The following is a 22,512-nucleotide window of genomic DNA, read 5'->3' as shown; positions in this document are numbered from 1 at the left end:
ACTGCAGCTACCTGAGTTTTCTGTGGACAGACTGAACATCCGATATCAGAACAGTCTCAACCAGCTTCTGCATTCCAAATCTCAACCCAGTAAAATCAGTCACAATACCGGGAAGAATGATATCATTACTCAGTAAATATTACAAGAGATACCTCGGAAAGCAACTAACATGATCTACACAGGCACCTGACCACTTCCTAACCATTGTTTCTGGCTCTCAGAGAACGAAGTGGAGATGTAGAGAAAGCAGGCAGAATTGGAGATGAAGAGAAAGCAGGCAGAGGACCACTCTAAGAACCTGGGACGAATTTGGTGGCGTAGACCCAGGCGTTGTTGGCGACGGGGTTGTCTAGGTGGTCCAAGAGGTTTTCGAGAGGGCCCTTGCCGGTGACGATGGCTTGGACAAAGAATCCGAACATGGAAAACATAGCAAGGCGGCCATTTTTTATCTCCTTCACTTTGAGCTCAGCGAAAGTGACAGGGTCGTCGGCAAGGCCGAGGGGATCGAAGTAGGTGCCGCCGGGGTAGAGGTTGTTGCCGTCACCGACTCCGGGTAACCCGTTGATGCGGAAGCCTTCGACGAGTCCCATCAAGACGACTTGGAAGCCCAGCACGGCCAGGATGCTCTGAGCATGGACGAGGTTGGGGTTGCCCAGGTAATCAAGCCCGCCTTCGGTGAAGATCTGTGCTCCGGCTTTGAACCAGACTGGCTCCTTGAAGTCCACTTTCACCCATTTCTCCAGGACCTCCGGGGTGATGCAGCCGAGAGCTCCGAGCATCGCCCACCTGCCGTGAATCACCTGCGGAAGAACAGTTCACGTTTCCATGAAATAAATCCCATAAACAAACCCAAGCATGACTGTAAATAAAAATTCAGACAACATAAACAGTTCAAATACCTCGAGAGCCCTGTTTCTGGCGAACGCTTCGGGGTCAGCTGAAAGTCCAGCAGTGTCCCATCCATAATCGCCGGGGAACTCTCCAGTGAGGTAAGAAGGTGTCTGAGCAGAGAAGGGACCCAAGTACTTCACGCGGTCAGGACCGTACCAGAGCTCGTTCCCCTAAGATCATCATCAACCACTATTAGCAAAAAAAAAAAAAAGTTCAAAATTTACAGACACCTCTTCTGTTTCACTAGTCTGCAAGTACTACATCAGTCTCACCATGGTAATCCTTCCGTTCCCCATAGCAACAACATCTCTCAAAGGGTTGGCATTCGATTTTTGACCCAGAAACGTGGAGGGTCTAAGAATGGTGCCAGAGCTGGCAGACGCAGTTGTAATGGTTGCTGCCATCTGAGCTTCGACCTCAGAGTGAGAGACTGTCTGGCTGAAGTTGAGATGAGCTTGTTCTGCGTCGAAGAGACTCGAAGGTAGTTAAGTTGCAGAAAGGAGGGCCGAACGCCTGTATGTATGACGGCAGAGAGAAAACTGGTGGTGACGATGACAAGAGGCAAAGACATGGTGGAGATTCTCTGCCTTCAATTTGGTCCAATAGGGAAGCCTGAAAGGATTTGTAATATCTAAATATCATATCCATTTATCCCCATGTCATATCTCTAGTGCCACTACTGTATTACAAATTTCTCATTTTACAAGTAGGCAGCCACTGGTTTTCAGAACATCTTAGCCTCACACTTCCCTCTTCAAAGGACTCCCTCAAAATAGATTAAGGCCCTTAAATTGAGTCTCTAATTGATTAGAAGAAAGAGAGTTTTTTTAAGGGCTGATTGAATTAGGATTCAAATCGAGTTGAATAATCCGAGTCACCCGAGTTAGACTCGTCCTATCCAAGTTTAATGTAGGTTTAGTAGTTGATATTGGTTGAATTACAATGAGTCAGATTGAGTCTATTATGAGTCATGCTTGACATTCGTTCCCCACTCAGAAGTCTGAACCTGATGACTGCTTAAAAACGTGGTGTTGACTCACTTGGACCTGGTTGTGAGGCAATTCGATTACTTCTGTGCTTCTTTTAATTTTAATAATTTCTTGCTAAGACATTTGGTTTTTTATGTGCTTTGATCTTCATCAGGTTTCATCAATTTCAGGATCAAACGCTCGTCTCTCTTGCTGATTTGTGCTTTATTCTTTTTCCCAGTTGGATTTTTCATTTTCTTATTGCTTTGGCAACCTGAGTTGAGATTTGAGAGGCTTCGTCCGACACGAATTTGCCACATCAGCTGGGATGTTTCTCACCTGCTGGATTCCGATTCCCATTTTTATATATATTTTTCGATTCCGATCCCCTAAAATCGGTTGTGGGTCCCTGAGATTTGCGGCGGGCCACACTGGTTTTTTCAGCAGCGAGAGGTGAGAATGTTAGACCAGCAGACGGCACTGCAGCAGCAGCACGATAGGGGAAAGCAGGAAAAATGCAATCTTTCGCCGTCATCCCAAGCACTGCAAACCTATTCTCTCACATAGCCACAGCCGCTCGCGTTTTCCATTCACAGCTTCATTCTTGTCCGGCGTCTCAACACGTAAAGCTTGTTTCGTTTCGTTTTGATTTCTTCCTCGTGCTTTTTGGTTGTATTCGTTTTTCTCTCTCTGTTTTTTTTATTTTATTTTTCATATTTATGTCTTCTCTTTTCTTTTCGTTTATCAGAAATCTGTCGTCTTCTTTCGCGTTTCCTCGTTCTCTACTGGGACCGGTCCTCGTTTGGTGAAGGCCATGGCTGAAGCAGAAACAGCGTTCGTGCCGAGTACTGCTTCATTGGGTAACCTTTTGCCTATTCTGAATCTCTTTCGTTTTCTCTGATTCTTCTTAGTTTCGACAGTTAGGCTTTCAATTCTTTATATGCTGTTTCGGTTCACTTGTCATGCTTATACTTGGTAGAAAGTTACCGACTTTCTGATAGAAATGAAGTTTGCATATTTTCCCCGTTTCACTTTGTGCTAATTTCTCTACTTTCAAGTATCAATTTCATCAAAATACATTTAAAAGCGCTCTGGAGGGTCCTTTCTTCCACCTAGCAACCAATGATCCTTCACAAAGAGTAAATACATCTAGCTACTATCTAAGTGGAGTTTCAATGCTAGAAGATAGGAATTCGTGGACTGATATTTGAATGAAAGGCGCTTTGGGCATTCACTCAATTGGCTCCATTTCCTTCATATTCTTGTACAACTTCCCTTTCTCTGTATTAACATACCGCTGTCGGTACAACTTTTCTGCTTTCTTGTTGGTAGGAAAGAAGCAAGCATTGATATCACTATCAGACAAGCAGGATCTAGCTTTTCTTGGCAAGGGACTTCAGGGCTTAGGGTAAATTTTATCTAGTCCTTTTCTTGATTGTAGACTTTACAATCTACTCTTGAGAACCACATCTTTCAGTGATGAGAAACCTTCACTTTTCATAATCTTGTTTAATAATTTCAGAAATATTTGCTTGTTCCACGTGTCTCTGTTATTTTTAGTTTAATTGTGTCCAATATGCATAATGCAACGGATCGTTCTTTTGGGAAACTGTAGATTTAGTCTGCTAAGACAGCATTTTTTTTGAGTCTTTAGAATATGTTGTCAACAGGAAGAATCTTATCTTATATACTATGTCATACGAAGCTCTGATGTTTACTATTTAACCTGCTGACCTGCTTAACACATGTGTCAATCATGTGTTTCAAATCATAGGTATTCAATTGTTTCAACCAGTGGGACTGCATCAGCTTTAGAATCAGCTGGGTTATCAGTAATAAAGGTGGAAGAACTTACTTGCGTCCCTGAAATGGTAAGCTAGCCCCTGGGTTATTTCCTGAAGCTTTCCTACTCTGCTTTTACAGACTTGCCTAAATGATAAAGTTTTTTGCATGTTGTTCCTTTGAGCTTTTAATCCCTTGCTCTTGTCAAAGAACAAGAAATGGGTCCTTAATATGTTTTGGTGGTAATAAAGTACATTGGACGTTAGTACAGTTTTATTCTCTTTAAGTTAATAAATTTGTTGACTTTCTTAATGCAGCTCGATGGTCGTGTAAAAACATTACATCCCAACATACATGGAGGTATTCTTGCTCGGAGAGATATAGATCATCATATGGAAGCTTTAAAGAAACATGGCATTGGTGAGATCTTGTCCAATAAACTGAACATATGCATACACCCCATATCTTATGCATCTAATGCTAATTTCTGTTTTCCATCTTCCCAGGGACATTTGATGTTGTGGTGGTCAATTTGTATCCTTTCTATGACAAAGTTTCTTCTACTAGTGGGATTTCATTTGAGGACGGCATTGAGAACATTGATATTGGTGGGCCTGCCATGATCAGAGCTGCTGCAAAGGTTTTTCTGATAGCAATATGTCAAAGTGATTGAGATAGATGACTTTTCGTTGACACTGGGTGAACTTTCAGCACTTTGATGCATTTTTTGTTGGCTATGTAGAATCATCAAGATGTCCTAATTGTTGTGGACTCCAAAGATTATCCTGCACTCTTGGACTTTCTTCAAGGAAAGATAAGTGATGGTGAACGGTTCCGGAGGCAACTTGCTTGGAAGGCTTTCCAGCATGTCGCATCTTATGATTCTGCTGTTTCTGAATGGCTCTGGAAGCATTCTGGAGGTAATTTTCTTTTTTCCTCTCTTAATTTTCAGTTTTAGCAGCGGTTTTGTTGCTCAACTGTTTGGGCCTTATTTTTATTTTTAGGAGAAAAGTTCCCTCCTGCCTTAACTGTGTCTCTGTCATTGAAAAGTTCACTTCGATATGGTGAAAACCCCCACCAGAAAGCTGCATTTTATGTTAATGATAGTCTGGCGGAAGTGAATGCTGGTGGCATTGCAACTGCCTTACAACACCATGGAAAGGTTAAACATTCACATAGCTTTCTTGACCCAAAATTTGGACCTTCTATTCTCCTTTCAACTTTTGCTGGTTCATACCTTAGACAATTTCTTTCCTGGTGCAGGAAATGTCGTACAATAATTACCTAGATGCAGATGCAGCTTGGAACTGTGTGTCAGAGTTTCAGAAACCCACTTGTGTTGTTGTGAAGCATACAAATCCTTGTGGAGTTGCCTCTCGAGATGATATTCTTGATGCTTATAGATTAGCTGTAAAAGCTGACCCCATCAGTGCCTTTGGTGGCATAGTGGCCTTCAATGTAGAAGTAGATGAGGTAACTTCTCAGGAAAGGGAAAGTATAGGGTCTATTTCTTGATTATGTGCTTGTTTATTTTGTGTGCTAGAGCCGTGATGCCATAATATGATGGTATCTATTACGTGATGTGGGGCACCACATCACATTTGAACATTTGAACAGTTTTTCTCTAGCAAGCATTTGTGAGGATCGTGTTTGGTGCTAGAATGATAGTGCACAGTGAAGCGAGACAGAACAGTCTATCAGATGATTTTATTTTCATTGCAACATTTTATATTTGCATTTCGTTTTTGGCTCATCATTAGGCTGTCTTTACCAAAAATTTAAGACTTTATTTTGTACTTAAATTTTTCTTACTTGTTTTTAAGGACCTTGCAAAGGAAATTCGAGAATTTCGCAGTCCTACAGACGGTGAAACACGGATGTTCTATGAGATAGTGGTTGCTCCCAAGTTTACGGAGAAAGGTCTTGAGGTCCTCCGCAGAAAATCGAAAACCTTACGGATTCTTGAGGCAAAAAAGAACAAGCCTGGAAAACTTTCACTCAGACAGGTTGGTGGGGGTTGGTTGGTGCAGGACTCTGATGATTTAGTACCTCAAGATATTGAATTTAAGGTAGTCTCAGAAAAGAGTCCAGTAGAAAGTGAGCTTCATGATGCTGAGTTTGCATGGCTGTGTGTTAAGCATGTGAAGAGCAATGCCATTGCATTAGCTAAGGTTGGTACTTTTTGAGTTCCACTTTTCTCTGATATATTTGGCAAATAGTTTTAGTGTTTTATTAAAGTTCTATTTAAGAGGGGATGGATAACTCGTAATATTTGGTTATTTGAGTTGTGTGTAGAATAATTGCATGCTAGGGATGGGTAGTGGACAGCCAAACCGGGTGGAGAGTCTAAGAATAGCTATGAGGAAGGCAGGAGAAGAGGCTAAAGGAGCAGCTTTGGCTAGTGATGCCTTTTTCCCATTTGGTAAGTGAGCATTTATTGTAGAAAAATTGATCTAAATACTAATGAGTTACTGCATGTGAGGATTACTCAAGTCCCTGTTTCAATGATTTCCATTATAAAAGACACTTCATTCTTTAATAGTATTTTTTACATTTCAAAATGCACTTGAAAGTTCCACCATTTTTGGGTTAAGGGGAAACTTGGGTGATATATCTTTCTAAAGACATGACATAGATGTTTTCGTAAGCAAGGGAAAAGAATGTGGTTGAAGAGGCAATAAGTATTTACTATTGCTTTTATCGAATGCTTTATTTCTATAGACAGGATCTGATGCAAGGGGAGGTGGCCCCAGCAATCCACCATATTGATCTTATTCTCTTCTTTTGTGTTTTTTTGTGTGTGCTCATTCTAGACTTGGTTTATAAATTTTGTTTGACGGGGAATATTGAGATACTTTTGTTTGGTAACCAGTTGGATAGTGAGCAGTTGATTCGGTGCTTGAAGCATGTGGCTTGTGAGCTGATCTGTCTTGGTTAAGCTCAATATATATTAGGTATAGACAAAAGTATGCATGCTTTAGACATAAATGTGGACAATGTAATTCGTGTTCATTATGCACACCCTGATAGGCTGAAACGTATTAAGAGCAGATCATTGATGGATTTATTTTTTATTTTTTAAATTCAGCCTTGTTTCTTGGTGTTAAACAAATTTCTCTGTGGCAGCTTGGAATGATGCAGTGGAGGAAGCATGCAAGAGTGGGGTTGCAGTGATTGCAGAGCCTGGTGGGAGTATCAGAGATGGAGATGCCATTGACTGTTGCAACAAATATGGGGTTTCTCTTCTGTTTACCGAAGTGAGGCACTTCAGGCACTAGATATTGTGAGACACTGCTCTACATTGTCCACTTCTGCACTTCAAAGCAAAAAGTGGTCTCAGGTTGCGGATTCAGTAGCCATTTCCAGAGGCTAGGTAAAATTATTTATTGTGTCCTATGTCAAGACACATAGTTGGAGAGAAGTAATTTGGTGGATTTATGCGGGAACAACGACACCATGTAGAGGTTGAGAAGTTGAAAAGTGCTACTTGAGTCTTTCACAGAATAAAATTAAATTTGGTATTTGCCTCTTAATGTGTCTTTCGGTCTAAATCCTTGTACTGTGATGGATGCTTGATGCTAGTATTGCTCAAGAAGTTTAGATTCTCTAGGATTACTATCTGATTTTGATGAAAAATCCTTGTTTATTTCATAGCATGTAGGTCTTGTACAGCTGATTTCTTGTGACACAAGGCTGAGTTCACTACCAGGTCAGAATTGGATTGTATAGTTAGTCTTTACTGGTGCTGCGTTTGCATTTTACTGGGTTTTACTTGTATTTGTTGTCTCAAGATTATGGAAGAATAATTTAAAGCAATAAGATTGCTCTCCGTTCTACTTGAATTATGGATTGGGCCTTTGCTCAATGGCCACAAGGTTTCTATTATGATGAACATTTAGAAAAATCTACTGGTGGTGGCTTGCTAACCAAGTAATGAACGGTCTGCTGTGTAGTTCTGTGGTATTGAACCATGCATCTCATCTTTTTCCAAATGTGGTCTTTTTACTTTCATGTCTCGGGAATGTGAAGTTCTCATTTCACACTAGTGAGAAGCTGTTGAGTGGTTTCTGTGCCTTCGCTTTGACCTCCATATGATTTTTCAAGAACTACCATAACCGGTTCTAAGACAATGGCCTGTTGTAAGCAGAAACTTGGCTGGCAGGACTTGAGTTACACACCTAATAAAAAGGATTTTTATATAGAAGGATAGGCAGTGTAGATGAGCTATATGCTTTGCTTCTGAATCGGACTGAAATGGCCAATTTAGCTGGATTCAACTGGAACTTGGGAATCAGATGTTCGCAAAGATGAGCTATTGTGAGCTACAAGTGTATTCGGTGATAGTGCGAGTTGTTCAATTTGTTGATAAGCAACGTAACCATTTGAAAGCATTGCTACAGAAATCCTTTCTCAGGTTTTTCTTATTTCTGTATTTATGGCTCTGAGCCCGGTAGGACAGGAACCGGCTGTTACACAAGTTTTGCGGAAGCTTATTAACCTTTTTAATGGCGGAGCATTGTATTTGTCATAAAATCTTGATGGGTGGCCGTACAATAATAGAAATACCTGTTTGAAACCTCTTTACAGGGATATACTTAAAAGCTTCGATGAAGCCATTGTCTTTTACAATCATGAAAATATCTGTTTGAAAACTTTTTACAGGGATACTAAAAAGCTTCTATGACAAAGGAAGCGCTACTGAGAATAAAATTGAAGAAACATATCTCAAGAACTATCCACACAGTCTCTATCCTCCGAAAATTTCAGATAAAACAGAGAAAGAAAAAACGAAAGAAATGCATGTGTTCTGCTCCCAAATAAAGAAAATTTCTATTAACAAAACAGCCTCGGCTCTCTGCAATTAAATTCCATCTCCCCACGGTACGTCTCACATATTAATATAGCTCAACTCGTTCTCAAACTCCAAAACTCCGTAGAAAAGCCTGGACGGCAAGCTCCAGCGACTGATGATGAGCTCGGTGATGAACGGCCAGTGCCGGCACAGGGACGTCCTCCTGTGCCGCCGGCGCATCCTCTGCTCCCCTTCTGCCGCTCTCCGATCCCTCGATAACTTCCTCGTAGCTTCAAGGAAGATACATAGCAAGATCGCTAACGCTGAGACCGCTACAGTCGGAGCAGTGAATCCAAAGTAAAGCGCTGTTGGGTGCTCTGGTTGCAGAATCTGCCATTTCGGTAGGGAAGCGCTCCCCATTCTTCCAACTCTTGTTTTTTCTTCTCTACTCCGTCAAGTATTTATAAGAGTTGGAAGTAATCTTCTTGTAATTACGTAAATAACCTTGTAAAAGACAAAATTACTTCAAATTGAAAAAGAACCCATTCAGTGCACGTGGTCTGGTCCTCCGAGTCCGAGCCATCTTTCATGAATCTCGGGTACGGAGATTTTCTCAAACGAGAAATCTTTTTACCAAGGAATCTTAGCTGTCGAATAAGTCGGACAAATGAGAAATGATATTACACGGAAAAGAGATTCCCTTGAATGTTACACGTGAGAACGAGTGATGTGACAAATTGCACTCGATAACAAACCATAGGGTTATTTTTGTCTCATTTCTTACATATTTTTTTTGTCAAAATTAAGACTGAACCATAGGGTTATATTATCAAGGTTATTTTCGTCTTTTCGCAATAACGGTCAGGCCGTCTTCCTGTTGTCGAAACAGGAAAACTACGACAGCTCTACAGAGTCGTGAACGTGGAAGGACTAAGGAGGGGAAATGGTCAACATGACCATAGGAAGACCAGAACATCGCCGTCAGATGAACTACTTCGATGGGGGAATATGGTAACTCAGTAATATCCGACGGTGCGGATCCGTAAAGAGCAGTCGTCTCGGACGGCGGATTCCATTGTTTTGTCCAGAAGAACAGTAGAAGAAACGAAGGTTCAAAGAAAGAAGAGAAGCGGTGAAACCATTTGGTTACTGTATTGTGGTAGTGTATTAGCCATCACGAGAGGCGCGTGGGCTGCGGCGAAAAATGAAGACTTCAAAGTGGAGTGGGGGATCCAATCCGTCGTCGTCTTCCTTGAATAATTCCGTTTCTTTATTCTACTTTAATGGATTGTCTGGTTTTTTGTCTAGCTCGTTACACAACTGAACTGCTCTGAGTGGGACACACTTTAGCCATTCAAGAGAAAACTAAAAAACAAATGTCATGAGTAGTCAGTGGCCACTAAATCCATCGGGATCCGCTGTACTGTGGAAATGGTAACTGAGTGAAGTCCGGAGGTAAATCAATGGGAACTCGGCACAAAATTAAGTGCAGTCAGGCGGTAACTCGGTGGAGTAAGGAGATGGAGTTCGGCAACTGGAGATAACAACCGCTGAGATGTCTCTACTGGGAGCTCAGCCAGCATGGATGACGAGCAAACGAATTCCTGCAGAATCCATGCATGAGATCATATAATATAAAACCGATGCTGGACTGTTCATATTATCGATCATCATGCTGGCGTTTGCTGGCGACTAGGGAAGGAGGAAGCAAACAACAAGGGAGGCTCGTGAGGTTGAGGCCATCTTCTGGGGACCATTTAGTACATACTGAAGACCAAATTTAGTTTTGATAGAGAATCACAGGCGAAATACGGAGATTCGATGAGTTTTCTAAAGACTAATTTGACCATTTAGTACATCCATTTTTATAATTTCTTCGCTCTCTGTACTCGATCAGTGCTGGAACACGGACTTCATGGGAGAGGAATGAGATCTCTTCGTTGACTGGCAATCAGAAACAGCCAGCCTCTCCTTCTCTGGCAGGTCGATACCTGTTGCATAAATAAACTGTCGTGGGGTGAGTTAAGATTTGGTGGCGAGTCTGTAGATTGTTAACACGAGGCCGTCGTGATTTCTCAGGAAAATGACCAAAAAGCGCCGTTGCCGGGGATCGAACCCGGGTCACCCGCGTGACAGGCGGGAATACTCACCACTATACTACAACGACTTGGTTGATTTCGTTTATTCATACAACATAAATATATAGAACCTTCATTGCGACAGAAGAGAAAGTCAAGTGAAAAACATAGTACTTAGAGACAAAATTCCATTTATATCATAGTAATTCCTACTGAAATCTCCAAAATGAAAATCAGAAACACCTTCCCACTGGTAAAGCATTCACGGCAGCACTTTCAAACTAAAATTCAAGAGGCAGCTTTGTTATTTAGTTCACTGAGGAACACTGATCGGATGTTCTTGATGTTCATGACAAAGAGTTGCTGAGGTGTTACACGTTCTCAGCACCAGACATCAATATTCACTTCTGATGGCCTAATTTTACAGCAGACTCATAATAGAGGTGGTCTTGTGTATTTTCACTCTGAATATCTTCAGTTTCATATGAAGAACTAGTTACGTGCTATGCTGGATTTAGAAGATTACTACTCGATTTGAACTTACTTAGTGTTTGCTGCATCTTTTGTGTCTAAAAAGGAAAGAATATGAAGAAGCAGATGTTCCGGCAAACAGCTAATACAATCGACGTCTCCAACATTTTGACTGCTCTGTTCTGAAGAACCTTCTACTTTTTCAACACTTGTTGCGGCCATGTTTCTCCTCTCGTCCAAGAATTTCAATAATTTAGACTACAACTCAGAAGCTGATGCTTACATGTTCCCATTGAAACAAAACCAAAGACAAAAAGCTTGTTAGGTCGTGTAATCTATACAGTTCTCAAATCTCTAGTGACAATCATTAAGAACAACAGCTTCTCTCGTGGTTTTCGGTGGAGGTCTCTGTTAGGTGAATTAAGAGTTGTTCAAGCAAAAAAATAAGAAAGATGAGATAACTATTATTCGTTATTAGGGGGTTAGTCAACTTGAAGTCCGAGATGACCTTTAACCGCATGACGCCCTTCAATAGATGAAGTCATTAGTGGAGCGTAGATGACATTTCATCTAGATGCAGGGTATGAAGCGGTCCTTCATTTCTACGATTTAAAATCCTTCATCTCAAAGAAGGTCATGTTTGATCTTCTTTGAGACGAAGTACGCGCACGGGTTTCTGTTTTTTTTTTTTTTTCCCTCTCTCTCCTCGCACCCCCCTCTCTCAAACTTCATCGTTTCTCTTTTTTTCTCCCTCTCTCCCGCCCTCTATCTCAGAAACTCTCCAAGCAGCGAAGACCCAACGGATTGTGATTTGCCACCGGAGAAGCAAGAGACTCCGTCGGCGAAATTTCCACAAGGGTTCTCTACTCTTGGGGGGCTGAGAAACAGAGCTTAACAGGTTTCTGAGAGCCATCTGTCTCGGAAACTCTCCACACGACAAAGCCCCAACGGGCTGCGATTCGCCACCGGAGAAGCAGGAGACTCTGTCGGTGACATTTTCTCTCAACCTCCGTCTCGGCAGCATAGCAGCAAACGACCCGTCGACTAAATTTCCGCAAAAGGAGGAAGAGGCTTCCGATTACAATTTTCCTAAGTTAGGAAAATTTAATCAGCGCAGTACGCTGAGTCGCGCGCCAGACCGAGCTTACTGAACCGAGACAACCTAGGCCAACTAAAATAAAATAAAATAAACTCCAGTTTTGGGCGTCCAGAGGGTGGACATAGCTATCGCAGATGCTACTTGGGTACAAGTTGAGACGCCGACATACAGACCCTACTTTCGAGCTTGAGGACAAACTGTATTGATGTGGCGCCAATTCAGTGCCTGACACAACCCAGCACTATATTAAACTTCATATTTAAGTCTCTGGTAAATAAAATATAATTAAAGTATGCATTTGATTAATTAATTACTTTAAATTTTGTGGAAATATATTATTAATTAATGAAATGTAAAAAATCTATCTTATGTTATTAATATAATACTTTTTATTGATTAATCATATTTATTTTTTATTTACTCTATTGTATTAGTGATTTAATAGTGGTAATTAAAATATTGTTAACTCAAACACTTGGTTTAATTAATTTATTTTTATAATTAATAAATTTAATGGTTTTAAATTTCGAAAATGAAGATGAAGATGAACTTGTCCATACTAACACCCTATTTCGAAGATTTCGAACATGAACTTGTCTACACTAACACCCATTTCGAAAATGAAGATCATGTAGATGTATGAGATGGAGATCAAATTTCCAGTTTGTTGACTAAACTTGCATGTTTGTCTTTGTAGTTAATATTTTTTTCATTCTTATCAAGTCAATTGAAAGATGACTCTCAAAGATGGGGTGTTTTTTTTTTTTTTTTTTTCAATCAACCCTTCGCCTCAAACTTGATTACGAACAAACCCAAATGGATCAACCTCACTTCTACCTATTTTGGTATCCCTAGCTCATATTTGTAGGTTGATTTGTGCCCCATGTTGAAGGCTCTATTCTAAAATGATTAGCCACTTAGGAAACCTTTTTCCCATCTAATAAATACAATCTTTATACTCAATACTCTCCCTCACGTGTAGGCACGTGGATAATTTGGGTAGAGGTTCCTCAAGTGGTGGCACGTGGATAATTTTGGGTGGATGCCCACATATGATAACCTTGCTATGATACCATGTTAAATTTGGGTCGAAGACCCTATCCTAAAATAATTAGCCATTTAGGAATTTTTTTTCATCTAATAAATACAATATCTTTATAGTCACTAATATAGTCCCATATGGATTACTGGATATAAAAATCTTGAGTTTGTTAGCTAGGAAAACTCAACTTAAAATCTTTGTATCCACTAATCCATGTGGGACCGTTTCTTAACAATAACTCTCGTTTTTTTTGGAATAATGCTGCATTTAAAACGCAAAAAAATAATATTTATGTAATTTTATTTGTAATAAATAATAAATGGTTAAATTATTTTTAGATAAGAATTATTAGCTTTTCTTAGGATTAGGATGTTTCACAAGTTATTAGAGAATCTCACGTTACAGGTGATGTTCAGTTTTGCATGGATAAATCCAACCTTCCGATTAATTCGATGATTTGCACCATATGACTGTGGTTGACGGGTTGCCTCCAATTCACCCTAGGATAAGTCCATCTCCACGGTTGGGAGTGGCGCTTGTACATTAATCTGATCCGTTGATTATTGATTCTGGATATTAAGGGGGGAGTCACCTAGCTGAACAGTGGAGAGTGCACGGAAGATCCGCCACCGGAGCTCCGGAGTCCAGTGTGGCCGCAAAACTGCTATGAGGTAAAAGACCGAAACGGCATGGAGATTTCTCTGAAATCTTACCCTTTTAAGGGGAGTAATATATAGGTAGAAACCCGTCTCTCTCTCTCTCTCTATCTCTCTCTTTTGGGTAACTCTCTCTCTCTCATGTGCCGCCCTTTGGTTTTGTTTCTCCCGCCACAAGTTCGCCTTCAAGACTCGGTTGCAGTCGTCATTGCAGGTAAGCTCCATTATTCTTTTCCCAGGACGTAATTTTGGTCTTCTGCGTTGTGGTTTGCGCATGTTAACCCGAGCTTTGGGGTGGTAAACCCTAGTGACCATGGTTTTTGTTTGATACCCTCCTCGTCTGTTGGGAGGGGTTTCTGGTTCTGCAATTTTACTTTCGTTACCAGGGGGTTCGAGAGGGTAGAATGTGGTTTTGCCCATTACTGTTTGGCGGAGGCACGAGTGGTGGTAAAACCCTTTATATATCCTCGGTGCTTGTTACTGTTGTTTCATCTGTTTTTATTCTTTTTTGAGTATTTGATCGTTCGTTTCGGTTTTTGCTTTTCAATGGATGAAAGTCGAGCTTTGTGTTTGTCTTTTGTTGTTTCCCTTTTAAGACTGAAAGATGCTGGCGGCAACGTTGTCGGCGCATGCTTCTTCGAGAGATTGTGATGGAGTCCCATCCGGCCACAAGAGAAAGTTGCTTTTACATCCGCTGCTAGATGAGCAGTTCATTATGGGAACGAACCTTGGCGAGAGGTCCCTCTGTCAACAGGTTCCTTCCCTTGAATTCGTCCATCTCGATAACTTGTGGGTTGACCCACCTGAAGCACCTCTTATTGAACCTGAGACGTTGCCTACCGAGCCCTCTCGAGATACCCGCAGGTTGGGCCTACTGTGCGCTGGCTTGCAGCACTGGGGAGCCCGCAAAAAGGTACATTACCTAGGACGGCAGTCAGAGAATTTGTCCTCCCTGGTTATCAGAGAGTTGCAGCCTGCATCCTCATCCACGAATGTCAAAGCGGAGATTCTCGTTAAAGAGGAAGTTCCTCTTATGGAATCCATTGTTGCTCCCTTAGAGTCTGTGGGAGAGAAACACGTGAGAAAGAGGGAGCGTAGGTCTACTTTCAAAGAACGTAAGAGAAAGAAATCCAGGCTAGACACAGAAAACACTAAAAATGCTCGTAATATGTTCAAGCATCGGTGGTCGAAGCAGAGGTAAGAATTTGAGAAGTTACTGAGAGTTACTTCAAATCCTAATATTATTGTATGTCATAACAATTTGGCCCTTTAATGCAGATACAATGTGGCAGAGCTTAAGCTACTGGATGTTGTTAGAGCAAAAGGAGCAGTGTTGGGGAAACCCATTTTGCGGCCCGATCTTAGGTTGGAGGCACGCAAGTATATTAGTGATACTGGGCTGCTTGATCATCTGCTAAAGCACATGGCTGGTAAAGTCGACCTGGAAAGAGGAGAAAGGCTCTGTCGGCGTCACAATGCTGATGGCATGATGGAGTATTGGCTTGAGAGTGCAGACTTGGTTGAGCTCCGGAGGCAGGCTGGTGTGGACGACCCTTATTGGGTTCCGCCTCCTGGATGGAAGCTTGGCGACAACCCATTTCATGACTCTGAGAAATCCAAAGAGCTAAAGCAGCTCAAAGATGGGATGAGCAGCATGAAAAGGTATCTTGATCATGTTTTGGGCAGTATTAAAAAAAATTGTGTTGGACATTTAAACTTTTGTTGTATTACTGACATACTGTTACCCCATGATTAGGTGTTTGGAGCAGCTTCTTTCACAGGAGTTGGTGAGAGAGAGAGGAGACCATTCCCTAGCCATAAATAAGAGATCTAAAGATGATCTTGAATTAACTGGTTCCCAGGAGGTACATGTTACATATTTGCACTATTCTCCTTTCACTGCATCAATAAATTAGCTCTATCATCAAGACTTGTTGGAAAATAATTTAATGCAAGTGGCTTACTTGCCTGAGGCATTATTTGTAGATGCGCTGGACCAACCAGGGCTGTTGTAGTTCAAAGAACAGGTGGTCCAAGGAAAGGTGAGAATGGAAGATTATTTTCAATTTAGCTGAAACAGATTAACTGTTAAGTTGTATAAAAGGAAGAATTTACATTTTAATGCAGATACACATTCGCCAAGCAAAAGATTCTGGATGTTATTAGAGAAAATGGTGCAGTACTGGGGAAGCCGTTATCAAAGTCAGCTTTGATTCTGGCGGTGCACAAACATATACCTGACACTGGTCTGCTAAACCATTTGCTTAAGCACATGGTGGGCAAGGCTGATGAAGAGAGAGGTGATAGGCTCTGTCAATGCTGCAATTTAGATGGTTCCATTGAATATTGGCTGGAGAACATAAACTTGGGTGAGTTCCCTTCACTACAGAAGTCTGGGGGCAACCAAGATTCCAAGACTGCGAGGAAGTTAAGGCAGCTTGTGGAAGGTCTGGGCGGCATGAAAAAGTAATCACAAAGTCATAATACACTATATTAATGGTCATTTAAAAAAATGTAATGGATTTATTCTTGTTATTTAGAAGCTTATTTTGATTATTGTCATTTCTACTTTTCATCAGATATTTGGACCAGCTTCTTTTGATAAAGCATGAGATTGAAGAGGCGGAGGATGCTTTAAGTTCGACTGAAGGCTCACAAACTGATCCGGAATCAAACAGTTCTCTGGAGGTTCATGTTTGACTCACAATCTGTATTTTGTTGGCAAATGAAAAAGAAAATCTGCAACATTTTTATTCATTCTTATTATTACTTTTTTGAATGCTGATTACAAGTGTACTTGTACCACTATCATCATCATCATTAGAGGGCTTCAGTTGTGAACTCGGGCCCAATCAACTATTGGTTGTGCACTATTTTTCTTTAAAAGTTAGGGTTGAAAGACTGTTATCTGCTTCCTTTACATTTTCAACAATATCATTTCATCTAATCTAACAAAAGAAAAAAAAACTACTGTTTACTTGTTCAGTAAGCATGAATATGTAATGAAAAAGCATAGAAGAGGAAGATAATTAGAAAATCTGTTTGTCCTACACAGGTTTGATTACTTATTAATCTTTTTCCTTATTATTATTATTTGAAAATTTTATTCTTGTCATTTATATTATTCTTTATAAAAAGTTATTAGTATTACCTTTTGTAGTAATAGTAGTAAAATGGTTCTAGTATATCAGTTTTAGGTGAAAATGCTTTTAACTGAATTAGATATAGATCCATCAGTATCGAACGTTTGTGTACTGAGTATCTTTTTTGTGAGATGTGTGCAGATAGGCTGTAGAAAGAGACATTGTAATTATTTGAGATGGTCCAGGGAAAGGTGATACTTTGAATTAGTCTTTATCCGTCACTAAAATTACTTATAGATTGTTGTGTAAAGACTGAGTTTTGTATTTTCTGATGCATAGGTATGAGTGGGCTGAGCAGAAATTGCTGGAAATCATGACAGAGAAAGAAGCATTTCTTGGACATCCTATTTTGAGGCCGGATCTCAGGTTGGAAGCACGAAAGCATATTGGTGATACAGGTCTGCTAGACCACTTGCTGAAGCACATGGCTGGAAAAGTAGAGAAGGATATAGGCATGAGATTCTGTAGGCGTCACAATGCTGATGGTGCCATGGAGTATTGGTTGGAAGATGCAGACTTGATTGAACTCCGGAGGCAGGCCGGAGTGAAGGACCCCTACTGGGTCCCGCCACCTGGGTGGAAACCAGGAGATGACCCGTACCTTGATTCTGAGATTGCTAGGGAGGTGAAGCTGCTCAAGGAAGAACTGAGTTACATGAGTAGGTAAATTTCAGAAGATTATAGAGACCTAGCTGTGTAATTTGTTCTACATTTAATTTTAATTTTTTTGGCTGGATCTTTATTTCTCTGTTTCTTGGACCTGCTGAACAGATATTTGGAGCAACTACTTTCTGGAAAATGTAGGGTTGAAGAAAGAGATGATTACCTGAATCTGGCAAATATCCCTGGTTCATCCAAGTTCGTTGAGGTATTCAATCAAGTAATTCAGTTTCTTGCTTAATTAATTTTGATCAAAAGACTTCGTCATTGTGCACTGTATTTATGACTGGGAATGAGACTAGGATCTCATCTTGAGTATATTGCTTGTGGAATTTATGTAGATGAGCATGAAGAATCATAATATATCGAAGAACTGGTGGTTGAAGGAAAGGTCAGACTGTAGAAAATGCTACCTAAACTCACTACTTCTAAACTGATTATATTTTTACAAAGTTGAGATTTGGAACCTTGACTGCAGATATAATTGGGCCGAGGAAAAGCTACTGGACTTCATCAGGAAGGAGGGAGCTGTCCTAGGAAAGCCTATTCCAGGTCCAATTCTGAAGTTTAAGGCACACAAATTTATTCTTGATGTATTCTTAGTGGACCACCTGCTGAAGCACGGTGCCGGTAAGGTTTATCCCCGGACAGGTGAGAGGCTTTGTCAACGGTTTAATTCAGATGGTCTTCTAGAGTTTTGGCTTGAAAGAGCAGACACAGTTGGGTTCCAGAGGCATCCGGGCTTTAAGGACCCAATATCAGAACCTGGGTGGAACTCCACCGGGAACTCAAACCATGATTTGGGTACATTGTTGACACTAGAGCAGCTCAAGGAAGAGATGGACAACATGAAGAGGTGCGTAATATAGCGAGATTACTGCCTTTTCTTGTTACTGCCTAATATAGAGATTACTGCCTCTTCTTGTTGTTTGTGATTGTTGTTCTTTTTTTGTCTTGTTTTTTCAATGAAATTTTTTGTAACTTAAACAGTCTCTAGTGTGTATTTTTTTCTGGTGCATACGTCATTCTTTTGTTTCATTGAATTGATAGGTATTTGGACCATCTGCTCGGGGCAAAGCAAGTCAGTGAGGCAGGGGATAACAGTTTGGATTTTACTAAAATTTCCCAGTCTGACCCTGAATCGACTACTTCCTTAGAGGTACTATGTATTTACAATAATTATTACACAATTCATAGAAAAGAAGAATTTGTTGAAGTCACAATTATGCATTGCAGGGACAAAGATGATGAAGTAATTTGGTCTCTATGCTTTTATCTCCCTTATTGTTAGGAAGAAGTGGAGCCGTTTCAACAAAAAAAAAAAAAAAACACAATTTAGTAAGGGCAAAGCTCAAAACTTCTAATTATTGTCTGAAAACAGCATTTCCAGCAGATTGTCAATTGGTGTGTGATAACTTTGGCAATTAAGTGTTTTTAAGCCATATTCCTGTTACTTCCTTATGTCTTGGATTGTTGCTGAGGCTGAAAAAGTGAGAATAAAAGATATAGAAATCATGTTATTTGTAGTTTTAGGTCATAAGCTGCCTGCTTGTGTTTCACAGTTGTTTTCTCTGTACAGGTTATTCCCGCAGGAGTTTTAAAAAATGTAGATAGTGCGGACAAAAATCCTGTATATCTAGAACAGAAGATGAGTCTTAATGAATGGGAGCTTCCAGGGATTGCTGGGTTTTTAGACTTCTAATGTTCTTCAAGACTTTGACTTAATTATATATGGAAAATAAAATCTCTAGTGACGATTTATGCAAGCAATGGAGGTGCGTACCACAGATCATTGATCAAACTTTTCTCTTTGATCTTTTTCCTCTTGTAGTTTTGTTCTATTATATTCCTCTTTTATTACTCCCTCACTAGGTGTTTTGACGTGCGAGTTGATTTGATTTAATCTTTTGACAATTTTCTTGTAGGATCTATACAGATTGTGGACAATCTGAAAACAGTTTCAAACTGGGAGGAATGGTCGATTTGCACTTTGTTTGCTTGCATGTTACGTCTAAAGATTGCCTAAACAACTACAAGATCCCAAGAGACAAGAAACTTGTTCCAAAAGTAGAGTTAAAATTGCTTGGTAGATTGATTTTCTTTTCCTTTAGGGAGGATTAGTTTACTTTGTAAATTTGTAACCCAAGAAAGTAAGAGTAGACATCCAACCTTACAGAAAATATCAGAGAGATAGTTATAAGAAGGACTTACTGTTTTGGCAGCTGCTGGCACCACTCCGGATACCATTTTAGTAAATCTAGGTTGGTAGGAACTGAAGTGAATTTTTTATACTCTGGCATTTTTGTATATATAAGAACTGAGAAAGGCTCTTTTCTTTCACATTTCTGAAGAGCCGAGTATAGTGAACAACTCTGTAGCTTTGTCCATTCTTGCTTTTGATGATAATGTACATGGAAGAAACAGTACTTGTTTCTTTGATCTCTCTGGCAGGGCTGTTGGGAGTGTGGAGGTTTCAATGCTGCATCTCTGAAGTGAAATATCCCCTCCCATGGTGGTTTTTGCTTTTGAACCATAGTCAAATGGAAATAGAGCACCAAGGGATCATTAATGGATTATGCTGCAAGCCTTCTTTTATCTATTTGTCCCTTAATTGTCGGTAATTAAAAAGGCTAACGGAATATCCTTTCTCCCTATATTTCGACTAAGTCACCGAGTCCTGATCCGATCGTGGTGATTTGACTCGGGAATTTCAGGACTTTGAGACCGACCCAGATCTGCAATAAGTTGGGCCGATTCGTCAACTCTCACATCTAGGTTCGGTCCAGCTTTCGCGACCTTCATCGAACGCCCTATCTACATAAAGCTTCTGGGAAGAGGAAACCGAAAGTAGAGCTGCTGGCTGCTTATACTTTTAACGTATAGAGGACGGTGATGTCGGGGAACGATGCATTACGGTCATCGTCAAGCTAAATGAGCATTCACCAGCAGTTACTCAGCTTCACCAAGCTGTTGTCGTCTCATATATACCAAGGCCGGTTGCAACAGGCGCTCGATGTCTTCCATAAAATTCTCAACTCCCCTTCGCTCTCTCCGGACCCATTCGTTCTCTCGCTGGGCCTCAAAGCCCTGACTCTCCTTAACTTCTCATGTACGGGGTCGATCGTTCATGCCAGATCCCATAAAACTGGACTACTCTCCAACCCCTTCGTTTCCTCCTCTCTCATTCACATGTATGGGAAATGCGTTTCTATCCGTTCTGCACGGCAGTTGTTTGATGAAACTTCCAACAGAAACGTTGTTGTTTGGAACACTATGATTTCTCTCCACTGTGTATATAATCAAATCGCTTCGGGCATCCAACTATTTGATCTCATGGACGTTCCCCCCACCGCTTCAACTTTCAATTCTATCATTACTGCATTATCTGGGTCTCAAAATTTTGCTTCACGAGCTGTAGACTTTTGCAGATTGATGCAACTTTCTGGCTTGCGACCAAATTTGATTACGGTTGTTTCCCTTCTCCCTGCCTGCGTTGGTGATGCAGCATTTGACCTAGTCAGGGAAATTCATGGGTTCTCCGTTAGAAATCATTTGTATCCTCACTCGCACACAAGTAGTGCTCTTGTGGAAGCTTACGGGCGATGTGGGTGTTTGGGCAATTCATACAAAGTGTTCAGTGAGATACCTGAGAAAGACGTGGTGACATGGAGCACGATGGTTTCCGCTTGCGCCGTGAACGGTGAGGCAGCAACAGCATTGAGCGTCTTCAGCCAAATGGAATCGACGAGGATTCGACCTGATGGGGTTGCGTTTCTTGGTGTGTTGAAGGCTTGTAGTCATGCCGGATTACCTGATGATGCCATGTATTATTTCTCAAGGATGCGCGGGCATTACGGGATTGACGCCGGTAGTGATCATTATGCTTGTCTGGTGGACGTGTTGGGTCGGGCAGGGAGATTGAGTGAGGCTTATGATGTTTTAAGAGGAATGCCTATGGAGGCAACTGTTAGCGCTTGGGGGGCTTTATTATCTGCTTGCAGGACTTACGGCGATGTGGAGCTTGCTGAGATTGCAGGAGAAGTGTTGTTCGAGATAGAGCCGGACAATGCAGGAAACTATGTACTGTTGGCAAGTATATATTCAACAGCTGGGAGGTTTAAGGAGGCGGAGCAGGTGAGGAAGGCAATGAAAGAGAGGGGTGTCAAGAGCCTGCCTGGGGGGAGTTGGCTCCGAGCTCAAGAGACATGAAAATTCATTCTCTCAAAAAGCCGCTTCTTTAGAGGCTCTTGGAGGTTAGGAAGCAGAAAGGTTACCATGGATTAAATATGGTGTGAGACAGCTCTAAAAGATGAGGCCAGTGAAGTTGGTCTATCATTTTGTTTTCTGGGACCGGGGAGGGTGCGTCTATCATTCCCTTAATGGGATCCATTCATCTCCAGAGACCAATCACGCCCTCTGTTTCAGAAGGTCTATAATGTTATGTTTCAACAAATATTAACCAGCGTCAAGAGCACAGAGAGAGAAGAGATACGGCATCATACGCATTTTCATTGACGCCGTTCTTCTTTCGCTTTCTCATGGGGCCATTGTTCTTTTACCAATACTTGAGAGGGTTCGAATTTGGGTTTGGACGTGTACAAATTGTTCGAACCAGTCTGACCTGACTTTTAACACACTGTTCTGGTTGTGCACAGACAGACACTAACTACCTTTTTACGCTGTTAGCGTGTCAATGGTTACCGTGTTACATTTACATGGGCCTTCTGTCTGTTTGATGGGCCTTGGGTCTGCGCTGCACGAGCAGTTTTCCTGTTTCCGCCATTTCCTGCGTGTTTCGTAAGCTGGGTACCGACTCTCATGACGCACTGCTGCCTCCCCTGACTCCCACTTTCCTTCCATAGCACACTTCGCCTAAAACTTCCTCTCCAAGAGGGCCTCTTCCGCTTCGCCACGTGTTCGCGCCTTGCCA

At 41.1% G+C, this 22,512-nt stretch overlaps 4 protein-coding genes and 1 non-coding gene across 8 annotated transcripts; 3 read left to right on the top strand and 2 right to left on the bottom strand.

Moving 5' to 3' along the window:
• Window positions 1–16: 16 nt before the first annotated feature.
• LOC137938469 (chlorophyll a-b binding protein 13, chloroplastic) lies at window positions 17–1,409 on the bottom strand. Its single transcript, XM_068783424.1, has 3 exons — window positions 1,164–1,409; window positions 900–1,061; window positions 17–800 (listed from the first exon to the last, which is right to left on the bottom strand). Exons 1-3 carry the CDS (start codon window positions 1,293–1,295, stop codon window positions 291–293), a joined length of 804 nt encoding a protein of 267 aa, XP_068639525.1. The 5' UTR covers window positions 1,296–1,409; the 3' UTR covers window positions 17–290.
• A 707-nt stretch (window positions 1,410–2,116) lies between these two features.
• On the top strand, window positions 2,117–7,178 carry LOC137938458 (uncharacterized). Its single transcript, XM_068783416.1, has 12 exons — window positions 2,117–2,482; window positions 2,608–2,719; window positions 3,192–3,267; window positions 3,634–3,730; window positions 3,959–4,061; window positions 4,148–4,281; window positions 4,384–4,561; window positions 4,646–4,803; window positions 4,905–5,114; window positions 5,465–5,812; window positions 5,937–6,063; window positions 6,768–7,178. Exons 1-12 carry the CDS (start codon window positions 2,375–2,377, stop codon window positions 6,917–6,919), a joined length of 1,803 nt encoding a protein of 600 aa, XP_068639517.1. The 5' UTR covers window positions 2,117–2,374; the 3' UTR covers window positions 6,920–7,178.
• Window positions 7,179–10,528: 3,350 nt separating this feature from the next.
• TRNAD-GUC (transfer RNA aspartic acid (anticodon GUC)) lies at window positions 10,529–10,600 on the bottom strand. The gene has a single exon. It is a non-coding gene; the product is annotated as a tRNA-Asp (tRNA).
• A 3,196-nt stretch (window positions 10,601–13,796) lies between these two features.
• On the top strand, window positions 13,797–20,036 carry LOC137942627 (uncharacterized). 4 transcript variants are annotated; one of them, XM_068788346.1, is made up of 16 exons: window positions 13,797–13,860; window positions 13,958–13,993; window positions 14,376–14,976; window positions 15,058–15,441; window positions 15,536–15,644; window positions 15,766–15,821; window positions 15,907–16,245; window positions 16,359–16,467; window positions 17,064–17,113; window positions 17,202–17,585; window positions 17,694–17,790; window positions 17,924–17,973; window positions 18,061–18,438; window positions 18,633–18,741; window positions 19,162–19,357; window positions 19,508–20,036. In XM_068788346.1, exons 3-15 carry the CDS (start codon window positions 14,384–14,386, stop codon window positions 19,282–19,284), a joined length of 2,781 nt encoding a protein of 926 aa, XP_068644447.1. In that variant the 5' UTR covers window positions 13,797–13,860; window positions 13,958–13,993; window positions 14,376–14,383; the 3' UTR covers window positions 19,285–19,357; window positions 19,508–20,036. The 4 variants fall into 4 exon arrangements, with proteins under 4 accessions (XP_068644447.1, XP_068644449.1, XP_068644446.1 ...); XM_068788348.1 differs by having other exon boundaries at window positions 13,857–13,993; window positions 19,519–20,036; XM_068788345.1 differs by having other exon boundaries at window positions 13,857–13,993.
• A 422-nt stretch (window positions 20,037–20,458) lies between these two features.
• Window positions 20,459–22,146, top strand: LOC137942725 (putative pentatricopeptide repeat-containing protein At1g03510). Its single transcript, XM_068788463.1, has one exon. It carries the CDS (start codon window positions 20,514–20,516, stop codon window positions 21,789–21,791), a length of 1,278 nt encoding a protein of 425 aa, XP_068644564.1. The 5' UTR covers window positions 20,459–20,513; the 3' UTR covers window positions 21,792–22,146.
• The last annotated feature ends 366 nt before the right edge of the window (window positions 22,147–22,512 follow it).

This window comes from Aristolochia californica, unplaced genomic scaffold (genome assembly GCF_029961685.1).
Source record: "Aristolochia californica isolate CCGP_79_NKW_82.1479 unplaced genomic scaffold, dmAriCali1.0.hap1 SCAF_10, whole genome shotgun sequence".
Lineage (NCBI taxonomy): Eukaryota > Viridiplantae > Streptophyta > Magnoliopsida > Piperales > Aristolochiaceae > Aristolochia > Aristolochia californica.
The sequence above is the reverse complement of the archived record's forward strand: the minus strand, read 5'-3'. Positions and strand labels throughout refer to the sequence as shown.

Coding starts and splice junctions, on each gene's coding strand:
- LOC137938469 (XM_068783424.1), bottom strand. CDS start 1,295: ATGGCAGCAACCATTACAACTGCGTCTGCCAGCTCTGGCACCATTCTT. Junction 1,062..1,163: donor GGAACGGAAGGATTACCATG/GTGAGACTGATG, acceptor TGATGATCTTAG/GGGAACGAGCTCTGGTACGG. Junction 801..899: donor CCAGAAACAGGGCTCTCGAG/GTATTTGAACTG, acceptor GTTCTTCCGCAG/GTGATTCACGGCAGGTGGGC.
- LOC137938458 (XM_068783416.1), top strand. CDS start 2,375: ATGCAATCTTTCGCCGTCATCCCAAGCACTGCAAACCTATTCTCTCAC. Junction 4,062..4,147: donor TTTAAAGAAACATGGCATTG/GTGAGATCTTGT, acceptor CCATCTTCCCAG/GGACATTTGATGTTGTGGTG. Junction 5,813..5,936: donor ATGCCATTGCATTAGCTAAG/GTTGGTACTTTT, acceptor AGTTGTGTGTAG/AATAATTGCATGCTAGGGAT.
- LOC137942627 (XM_068788346.1), top strand. CDS start 14,384: ATGCTGGCGGCAACGTTGTCGGCGCATGCTTCTTCGAGAGATTGTGAT. Junction 18,439..18,632: donor GAGATGGACAACATGAAGAG/GTGCGTAATATA, acceptor TTGAATTGATAG/GTATTTGGACCATCTGCTCG. Junction 18,742..19,161: donor AATCGACTACTTCCTTAGAG/GTACTATGTATT, acceptor TTCTCTGTACAG/GTTATTCCCGCAGGAGTTTT.
- LOC137942725 (XM_068788463.1), top strand. CDS start 20,514: ATGAGCATTCACCAGCAGTTACTCAGCTTCACCAAGCTGTTGTCGTCT.